Source organism: Ostrinia furnacalis, unplaced genomic scaffold (genome assembly GCF_004193835.3).
Source record: "Ostrinia furnacalis isolate ACB-3 unplaced genomic scaffold, ASM419383v2 OfSCF0433, whole genome shotgun sequence".
NCBI lineage: Eukaryota > Metazoa > Arthropoda > Insecta > Lepidoptera > Crambidae > Ostrinia > Ostrinia furnacalis.
In genome coordinates this window covers 42,555-54,217 of record NW_021130672.1, presented here as the reverse complement: position 1 = coordinate 54,217, position 11,663 = coordinate 42,555, and the positions used below count along the sequence as shown (strand labels likewise).

At 38.1% G+C, this 11,663-nt stretch overlaps 1 protein-coding gene across 1 annotated transcript; it reads left to right on the top strand.

The window, feature by feature from the left end:
- Positions 1 to 6,467: 6,467 nt before the first annotated feature.
- brk (transcriptional repressor brinker) lies at positions 6,468 to 7,642 on the top strand (the record flags this gene model as incomplete). The annotated part of the gene is made up of 1 exon (XM_028320950.1): positions 6,468 to 7,642. A coding segment is annotated over one exon (894 nt), but the record flags the coding sequence as incomplete, so codon positions are not given.
- Positions 7,643 to 11,663: the final 4,021 nt, after the last annotated feature.

The window sequence follows — 11,663 nt, the reverse complement described above, 5'->3', positions numbered from 1 at the left end:
CGTCAATACCGGATCGCTGGTTCAGATTTTTGCCATGTTGGAAACCATATAGTTGAACGATGGTAGCGCCCCCCTGTCATTGAGTTTGGTGGGACAGTTCAGCGTGGGTCATCTATATAATATAGTTCGATGAGTAAGTTATTGATACCTATTTGACTATTATAAACTAGTTAAGTAGGTATTTGACAATAATGCAATTTATAATAATTTGTCGAGTTCAGAAACGCGCGTTGGCGCACGTAGGCGCCGCCAGGTAGGTATGTACCCACTTACCACCTACTCGCACATGGCAACACGAAGAGATACGGAATAAATAATATGCTACTAAGAGACGAGGATAAATAAATTATTGACGTATGTATATACGTATTTGTCTGAGGATAATTAGCTGTACGTTTGAGATAATTTCTGATCATTATTTTATAAAAGTTAAAATTAAATTAATTTCAAGTAGATAGGTATGTGTGATGATCGTACACTTTTCACTAATATCACTCACTATACCTTATTATACGATAGTATCATAGAGTAAGTATCTCTCTGGCCCAGAAATCGTGTTCCACCCACCTAGGGGTATGAAAAGTATTTTACATCCTAGGCTATTCTCAGACCCATTGGCGTATCTAGGGTAATTTTCCAGGGGGGGCCTGGCCCCTGTCTTGCCATGGCCGATGAAACCAGGTGGGATGCGATCAGATGTTACTTAGTTATTTTTGTGTGAAGTTATCTTTGAAGCCTACCATCCTGGGGAGGGCACTAGCCCATTCTGGGGTGGGCACAATATACAGACTTTACAGACAAAGTTTCAAAGGTTGAAATCTAATTTTACATTAACCGCAAATACAAAAGTTTTACACATACATAACCCATAGCGCCCCTGGTAGCGCCATCTACGAAAAGTTTTGCATGTGGAACCCCATTAGAAGTAAGAAAAACATCATAATACCTACAGAAACTATTGTAGAGTTGTTACTTGTTGACTGTATGTTTCAGTAGAGTAGCAAATAGATAGGTAATCATAGTGTAGTACATAATTCAATTCCGTTTGACGACAATGATAGATGCGCGACTCGAGTAATGAGTGCGATCGCTGATTATTATTGTGTACACTCGCGCTATATTTGGCAATGATGTAATCGCCCGCTCCAACGTTTGTCGGTGAATGACTGCGAAATGATACGCAAACATTATTGTCATTTATAGGTATCAATGATGAAGTGGCTACACTACAACATCTATCACCACTCCTTTGCAGCACGAAAATGTACCTATTTTATAATTTACTACGTAATATTTGTTCCTAATTACACAATATTCATCATTAATATCCATACTACAGTGAATACTTTACCTCATATATCATCAATAAGGTAAAATTCAAATAAATATTTCTTCGATGATGTCTTTGAATAACAAACATAATTAAAGGTTTTGGTGTTATGTGACGGGCTGGCTTAGGTGTGTCTGTTCGGCGTCGAATTTATGTAATGTTTTTCCTCTTTCGTCGTAGAAAGCTAATGTGGTCGTGAATGAGGCGAGCGGGCGAGAGATAAATATCGCCGGCGCGCGCGGGCGCAGCGGGCGCGGATGACCAGTTCACCAGAAACCGGTTGCCAGCGACCGGACGTCTCACCACCTCGTACGTTTGCCTCCGTTTCAACTTTGCTTTATATTATTAACTATAATTTGAAGTATAATTTTATGCGCCAATAAACTTGAACAGCGCAGTAGAAAACAAGTAATCTAAAATACATAGAAGTTTTATCGGAACCTGTTCTATTCTTGTGTCAGATGGACTGGATGATAATATACCTACTTTATTGTTTTTCTGATGGCAAAATTAAGAACCAATCTATGTTTAATCTACTTCAATTTACCCAAAAGCCAATGCTCATACGTAATCGACAAGATTTGGTAATCACCTAATCTAATCTTATATTAAATATATTATAGATAGATTATAGATTATCAAATCTGCTAGTCCTACCTACCTATTATTGAATTGAATTGAATTGAAAAAATTTATTGTCAGACCGGGGTCCATAATAGTGTTAGTAAGTAGTAATTATAGCTATAAGTATTTTTTTAAAGTAATGAATTTACTCGATTGCACAGTAAGTTATTGTAGAGCTGTTAAAACATTTAAAATCCTGCTAGTGATTCATGGCAAGTCACAAACTTAACTGCGCAATAGATTAAACTAGTAAGTTTGTGGTGAAATGGTGTTTTAAAATAGGTACCTACATCTTGTTGGTATAGGTGTGGTATAGGTACCTACTTACTTAGATAAAAATCATACAGTCAATAAAATTGTCATGAATCTATTAATGTTATACGTATCCTGACTAGACGTACATTTAGTAGACGTGGACGGGACGAGGATACAAGAAATAACTATAATATTTTACTAAGAGTCCTTGGGTTTTGAGAGGCCCCGAGAATTATAGCCCTTAACAAAGCAACTAAACACATTAAGATCAGTTAGAAGCCATATTATTGATACAGTTATCAAAGCTACGATCTCTAGAGATATGTTCCGAGTTCGAACTGGTCCTCATTTGGGTGACGCTTGGTACGCACGTGTGCCGAGCTCTTCAACCTCCATCCTGTGTCCACGCGGCTTTACTATTTAATTTTGACCTTATTCTGATGGCAATATAAATCAAACTTATCTGTTAGATAGGGTGACATAAGTCGTTGTGATTGTGCGATGTTTCGGCCACTGAAGTGTTTTATAGCTGGTAGAGGATTTCTTTAGTAGATAGAGACTTATATCTTGCGTTATAAGGTATATAGTACGAAAGAACGACATCAGTCGTAAGTCGTTCTGCTTTAGAATGTATCATTGGTATGGCAAACAGCCCNAAAAAAAAAAAAAAAGCAAGTTCGCTTGCTATCTGGGAGGCATCGGCGTCGATGTGTCTGTAGGTCCTATTAACTCGCTTTATAAGCGGCCGCTCGTCTGTTATACTCTACACAAAGGTATTATTACTTCGCTGGACCTAAAGGCCAACAGCAACACGTGACACGGACTTTGATGAACCATTCGCTTGTAAAATATGAGTATACTGTCTGTACCATCTAACCTTACAAAATTGTATGTTTCGACGTATTTTAAAGATACCTAGTAAAGATCGGCTCTTTAGGAAAAGATAAAGAGACAGTACCTAGTACCACATACATATAACGTAGTCTACCTATCACACGAACGAATTAGGTACCTAATTCGACATTTCACAGTAAGTACCTACAATAAATGATAGCGAGAATTAAAAACATTCCAATTACTCGGACAGTCAGTTTACCTTGAAACGAGTGATCATGTTGCACTGATAAAAACATGACAGAAAAACTGTAGTGAACAGCAAAATATGAGTCGCAAACAGCCCGCGATGTAACTAACGCGGGCCGCTGCAAAAACTGGCCACCACCACTGATGGAATATTTTGTGAACGCCATGATGTCATGGTGGATTAAATTACTGGGTACTATGACCTTGCTTGTCAGTTACTACAGGAATACAGTTGCAATTAGCTCGTAACGACGAAATATAATACAATTTTAAAGTAGCTATTGGACTGATCGATACTTAAATTACACTTCTATGGCAAAATATTATTCATTACACATTCACAGACAAAACTTTACCAACAACACGAAAGCTTAGCTATGCTTAAATTCTGTCACGTTTATTTGATTGTAAATACACGCAAGACAGAAACAAAACAAACCAAATCATTTTTTAATCACTTAACTATCATGCCAAACGTGTAAACCTCATAAAATCCTAGTAAAAATACACAGGTTTTAAGTGTGTTCAAACAACATTTAGGTTCAAAAAATAATCCTGTTAATTTATACGTGTTAAAAAATCATAAATCGTATCCCTCCGGCTACAGAATTACTACACTAGTACTACGCCCCTGCTCCGACGCTGACCTTCGTAGCACCTGCGTTACGTAACCTATCGCTTAATTGCAAAAAAAAGACATCAACGAATTAGGGTCCTTTGAAAATAATACCCCTAACTTCTATTACATGTAAATCATGTAAATACGTGTTTTGTGATTTATATTGACATTACTACTAAGTATTTAGAATAGCACTATTATGTAACAAGATAATTACAGCATTTAGTAATAAATATCTAGGCGTTAATGTCATGTCCTGTACGGAAAAATCTAATAAGTTTTCCTGTATGAGCGAGCTTATACGATACTTGAAGAAGGTATTTTATTTATTTGCCTGTTTAATAGGAAGGAACTCTGTCATAATAGACGTGTTTATATTGAATTTATACATAATTTGTTTTGGAAATCATTGTGTGTAACTAGTGTTGCCGTCTCTAAAATTTAGCAACTAGGACAAGACGCATGAAAACCTCGGATTTTGAAGCCCAGAACCCGGATATGTCAACAGGTGTTTATAAAACTTAGTCACGTCGCCCGGCATTGGCCTAAAACTTAATTTTTTTATACCCGGACAACGAATAAAAGCTCCTCGGACTCCCTCTAAACTAGGACAAATCCGGGGACACCTTATATGTGACTCTACAATTTGATTGTTTGAGACTGATCGAATAACTGCAAGTTTTATAAAAAAAAGTTATTACATTTTATTAGTGGAGTATTTCCGAGTTAGTTTTTAGAGAAAACAAACAACAGTTTCGGCAATCAAATGTAATTCACTGTTAATTAACTTAACGGTGCATGTATACTAATGTATAGGTATACTAACCGTGCAAAATACTCAATCAAATACCGAAAAATGAATTAGCACTGTGACCACACACTAGTTACGAATAAATTAAAAAATAATGATGAAAACCGAAAATTATTATAGGTATATTAATTAAGATTATTAATAGATGAATCCTAACTGGCTAGTGGATAGTTAGTGGTAGTGTGGTATGAGCAATTAATTTTATACTCGCCCACTGAAGTGAAAAATTTACAGTTTTTTTTAATTATCGCTAAGTACTTTTACAAAACTAAACTTGGAATTCTCTCAAATATACATTTAGATGTTTCTTTCAGTCTAGTCAACTATTGTAGGTGGGTAACTCGTACCTAAGGTAATTCTACGTACGGGACGCAGGTTTTGTATCCAAATAACTAATAAGTAGGTACCTAAGTATTCCTTTAAAAAACATGAAATAATAAGTTAACAAAGTAAACTGTTCTCCCCAAGGACAATAATCCTGTTAACCTGTTTAGGGCAGCTAATTATTTAAAAACTTTTCAATATTTTAATATTGGCTAAATCAAGATAATATGTTTTGTTGTTCCTCGACTCTGCTTTCTTTCAAAATATTTAAACACAGACTGAAATCTATTTCAATTAATTTTATGAAAATTATTTCATAGGGTGCGTTGGATTGGATTGCTGTTTTCACGGTCGCCGGACGCGAGGTAGGCGCGGCAGGCGGCCGCGCGCTCTACAAAAAAACAACTTTCCTCGAAACGGCGATGGCGCTAAGTCGACTGCTCAGAGCAAGAACGCAGTAACTGCACAGAGTTACCGTGCCACTTGCGATCTTTTCGTCGCACGCTGTGCTGAGCCGAAATAACTTGTTGATGTTCGATGCGGGCAGCGCGGGTGTGAGCGGGTGCCGAAGGGGGCTAGCGCCGCCGAGCGACGGCCTGTCTACGGCGGCGAGCCGGCGACACCCTGTCTGCCACGGTCGGCCACGTTGTCGCTCTGTGCACATTCTTGTCCGCCCGCGCCCCCCTCCAAACTCATGAACCACCCGCGCGCACTGAACGGCAACGTCGCATGCAAACTTGTTTCGTAAACGGATGTGGCAGCGACCTAGGCAGTAATAATGCTGTCTCGCTTCAACATTTAACTTTATAAGAGTATGAGCAAGATAGCAATGGTGGCGCTACAAGCTATCGGCTCCCACTTGCGGCATTTTTTCACGCCGAGAATGAGGCGAGATTACTGAAATAGGATGTGTTCACCATTGACTTAAATTTTTTCTTTGCTCAATTTTTTTATTACATTTTATGTAGTAATTATTCGCAGAATCACAATTATATTGACTTGTGTCCAAGCTCAAGATAAAAAAATGAATGTTTAATGTTAGTGATATAATAATAAACTTGCAATGCTAGAATAAAAAGTACTATAAGAATGAAGAATTGGGGAAAAAGAAAATGAAAGGAAATAATTACAAATTACTATTAAAAAAAATTAAAAGAACAACAATAGTGTAACAAGCTAAAATCAGCGTAAGTTACACACTTAAAATAAATAGATAAAAAAGCTGATAAAAGATATATAATTAATTTAAGAAATAAAAAACAGTGGAAGTCAATTAAAAAAAAATTAATGAATTTGACCATTTAAATTTCCTAAAATTTTGCATGTAAGGGTGTAGAACTGTAGAGCCATTTATAATATCACTAAATAGTTATATCTATAAATGGCTTTACACAGTAAAGATTAGATATAGAGGCGACTGACACCACACCACTAATACTAAAAAAAACAGTTTCCTGACGAAATTGGCAAGCATTGTGAACACCGGCTTACTGGTATACGAGTCTCGCGTCGCACACTCATGTCGGGTGGGCAGCGGTGCGCCGCCAACATCCTCGCCGCCCGAGCGAGTAGTCAGTTCGGCGCCGACAGCCGCCACGCGCACACGTTCCCCTAGTAAAATGGCCGCTGCTCACACTCACTCGGCCCCCGCGCCCTCCGACCGCCGTCCTGAGGGTCGCGCTGGTTCCCGTCGTATCTTCCCACCACAATTCAAGCTACAAGTTCTAGAAGCGTACAGGCGCGACGCTCAATGTCGCGGCAATCAACGAGCTACTGCCAGAAAGTTTGGCATACACCGTCGACAGATCCAAAAGTGGCTTCAAGCTGAACCTACATTGCGAGCGGCGCTTTTAAGGCGAGCTCCTCAACCGGCGCCCTCACCACCGCCGTACGCGGCTGGATCTCCAGAAAGTGCAAGACTGCCATCGCCGCCGCCTGCCGTGGTCCCGACGCCGATACAGGTGCCCACTCCGCTGCCGGCGTCCTTGCCGCCTGCGATGCCCGTGCCGATACCCACCGCCGCCGAGCCTATAGACTTGTCCGTGCGTCGACCATCACCGCCGCCCACGCTGCATGCCAGCATCACACAAACTGTGCCTTCCGCTCCAGAGCCGCCGCGGAAACCCTACACGCTGTTCAGGCCTTACCTGCTGGACGACGAGAAGAGGCCCGCGGTGGCGGCGCTGCCGGTGTCCAGCGGCGCGCACGTGTCGGCGTTCGTGCCCGTGCAGAGCGCGGCCGGATGCGCGCTGGCCGCGTGCCCCGCGCCGCGCTGGTGCGCCGCCATGCCCTCGTTCCCGGCGCCGCTCAGATGAGAGGACGCCGCCGGGGCTGAGCCCCACAACTTCTGTGATCTAGTCGCTGACGCCCGCCTGGCGCCGCCCGGGGCGTAGCCCTCTATCAACGTGCCTTAACGTACACGCCGCCATAGTGCATTATGCCGTCATCTCGAGGTGACCGCTTATTTTTGTGTATAAGATTATAAAAAAATGTATTTTTATATGTGGGCTTTATGAAGCGTACCCACATTTATGAAGATTGATTATTATAATGATTATTATTATATTGAAATAAATAAAGAGAGTTGTTTACTAAATAGTTATTTTTATTATAAGATACGTTCTCTCCCCTCGAAACAGGTAGCGCCGGCGCCATCCCATTCCCGACCGTTTTCTACCTGTTTTAATCCTAAATGTAATCCTCATTTCCTTGAATTTTTAAATTCATTCAAACACTTTTTGCTCCTACCTACATTAGTTACTTATCTTTACAAACACATTAAGAAAACATTAAGTTTTATAGTAGTTAGGTAGATAAGTACTCTACATTTTTACTTTTAGTCAGTTTTTTCATTGCAATTACTGCTATTCTTTGAAATTAAATTTATATATTATTTATTATATATTATATGGTTAAAAATATATTTTGAAATACCAAAGCCCAAAAATTATACATTTACCGCATTCCCCAATTGAAGAGAGAACTAAGTAGGTAAATAGTTAATATATTTCCGCAGATAAAGTGTTAAAATCATAATAAAATATGCATGATGTTAAAAAAATTAATGTACTTTCATTATTCTTAAAAATGGTTATGTATGGTAAGATAAAGTATTTGATTTCACCAAAGATGCTGTTGTAGTCTTATTGGAAATGCAAAAAATACGAAACCCTTTTATAGAAAATGGCATGAATGCAGGATCTATTTACGAGGACAGATTGATAAGTTTCCGAAACGATAAAAAAAAACTATAAAATAAATGTACTTATTTCTCGACACATTTAGTCCAGCGCTTCTTCAAAAAAATGTTTTCCGAAACCCCTTAAAATACTCGTCTACGGCAACAGTGTGACTTCACTATTTGATGGAAAACCCTGACCATCTAACCATTTCTTCAGGTTTCGGAATAAGTGGAAGTCGCAAGAGGCCAGATCTGGAGAATAGGGTAGATGCAGTAGGAATTCGAACCGCAATTCATAGAGTTTGGCTGTTTGATCTGGATATTGTTTTTGGTAACAGCGAGCAAACGCGGCACCCATCGCGCGAAAATTTCATATCCAAATGTTGGTGTAAAATATTATAAACGCGTTCAAACTCGCAGCTCTGTCTTCAACGATAAAAATCAGTTATGCAGATATATATTATATGTACTTAATGCAAGAGCAGCACTATCTCTAACATTGTCTAGCTTAGTTTTAATCTGGGTTGCTGGTAGTTCTTTCAAAACTTTAACTTTATCACGGCATCAATTGTTAAGAAAATTCATGACAAAAAAAGTTCTAGGTCCTCTCATGGTACTAATTCCATCAGTGTGCTTACCATGAGTTTACGTTAGGTGTGCTTGCTAGCGACTGCGTAAAAAAATGACATTAATTGTATGACATATTGTGCAGCGCCCCTAGCGGCTACTTTCAAGAAACAAAATCTTCATAGAGATTTTTGACGTATTCGCTAGCGAGCACACCTAACGTAAACTCATGGTAGGTACACAGTTCTAAATTCGGCGTTCTGTTTTCGAAAAGATGTCAGAATTTAATGTAGGTAATTTTTTTGCGTATATTTTTTTATGTTTTTCGTGTTTCGGAAACTTATTAATCAGCCTAGGCTTATGTAAATATGTACTAACTACTACATAATAAGTACTACAAACTGGAGTTAGTACCTACCTACGTAAGTAGGTGATAATTATGATGTAATCAATGTTGTTTACTTCAGAGTGTCAATAAGTTTGCTAACAAATTCATTAATGCCAAAAATAACTTTTAACGATTTCAAACATTAGTATTTGCGTAGTGCACCTCCTAATTAAGGCATTATTACTCGTCAACAAATTGGATTTAACGGAGACATAGTACAAATTTCCACGAAATAATGCTATTTATATAAGTCAATAGCTTTTTAATGTTATTATCTTGTTGTAGTTAATTACCAACCAGACCAGACCGAAAAATTCTGAATTTTAAGAAATTAAGACCTTATGTTTTAAGATTATTTTTATCCATCGACCTATCAAAGATTGAAAGTATCTCTCTTTAGGTACATACTCGTATTAAGTTTATTAGATACCAATACCAGAGGAAGTTATCTGGTTAAATATCTTTCTCTAATTTTTGGAAATCTAGTTCTACAAACTTACTATATTTATTTCCGGTGTGAGATCAAAATGGTGGTGAGCTCACTCGTGACACAAGCATATTTAGCTTAGTACGAGGGGCTAACGGGAGTATTAGTAATTTGTGTAATAACAAATTACTAATAATCTTTAAAAAAAAAAATCATTACTTATTAAGTGACTTACCGAATAATAAACTAGAAACTGGTGTAGATTTGAGGATTGAACTAGTCTCTACAATCGATAAAAATAACCCAAAAAAATTGTATCGTCAATTAGTTTGCACATTTCTTGATCGGTTTTTTAATTTTATTATGTAAGTTAATTATATTTTCTTAATAATGTTTCGTGTTTGTGTAAGATATAAAATATCTGATTCTACAGTTACTTATTGGCATCTTTTATTCCTCGTCATAAAATACTAGATTTATTTCCTAATTAGGTAGTTGTCTGAATTGGAAATCTTTTTTGCACCAATTAAAATGATTCTAATCTGTAATTTTATACCGATTCACTGTAATAATATTTTTCTACCATGCAGGTTAAGAATATTTTGTCGTTCATTAGCTGCAATGCTGGACGGATCTAAAGGGGATATTGGTGTTAAGGAATTGTTAGCACGTTAATAAATAAAGATTCGCAAAGCTTTTTAAGATTCAGTAAATACATCGAAAGTTAACTCGTTATTATTTCAATATTTAATGTGTTTTACGGGGTTCGACCGCTTAAAGTCATAATTAAGAGTAATGATAATGATAAAAATCGATGCCTTAATTTCTAATAAAAATAGGTAGGTAGATATTTCCAAGTATATTTTTGGAACAATTAAAGCATTTCATTTCATGAAAATGCATCTGTTCTAACAGATACGTACGTAGGTATTCATAATTATGTCTTATCTTATATTATATTGGCTTATATTGGTGATCCTGCATCATACGAGTATATTGTTCACCACACTCTCCGAGAAAGTAATGTAGGTAATAATAAACAACTAAGTTGGATAATATACGAGACAAAAGCAATGGAGGCAGTAGAGCAGCGACGGCGTCAAGCAGTCTGCAACGCGCTGCAAGCTGGCGACGCCGAGTCTGCCGCATTTGGGTGCGATGTAGCGTAGTCAAGGCGTCACGCGTTCACTACCAGCCGTCAATCATATCATTTTTAATGGCGAAATGTTATATTTTACATTACTATAACAATCTAAATTAATAGATTAAACACGGCAGAAGAGTATTCCGGTGCAAAACTTGGCTAAGTGAATCTTGAAACTTTTTAGGACTCTACATTTTATTTAAGTATCGTGTTAGGTTGAACAGCAGATCAATACTTATAATGGTTAATGTTTCTTTGTACAAATCCCGGCTAATTTATTAGTTTGAGTACATACCTACTTTGAGTGTTCGTCCGTTGAATAATATTGAGAGTCCTATAATTTTTAGCTCAGTCGATGGAAATAAGGCATACGCAGGTTGCGTAATTTGTATGAGTAGGTGGTAGTTTTCCACTAGTTTGCAGAACAGAAATACTTGTATTTTAGGGCCTGTACGTATTTCGGTGTTGCCCGGCCGGGACAAGTCTGACGTGCGTTTGACGTGTAGGTAGGAGGTACATATTTTTATCACAATTTTGCACGCACAGCGGTGCTCTGGCGCGAACATCGCTGTCTGCATTTGGGTGCATGTGCAGATGCCACATGATATTTACGACTACGGCATGGGTTGTCCGAGACTGAAATGCCTCATAAAGCGCAAGTAGAAGCATAACTGCTTATGATGTCAGGAGTATTTTTGGCACAAAGATTTTCATCGTTATGGTTAAGTAAACTCAACCCTTCTTACTTTTCGTTACTTCAGCGCAGCTGACTGTGAAAATGTAAGAAATATGATTTTGCAACACATTTTATGCCTTCAATTAGAGATGAAACGGATAGTGGTTTGGCCGGATACCGGATACCGGATCGATCGATCGATCAATGATCGTTTGAACTAAGCCTCTCCGGGCG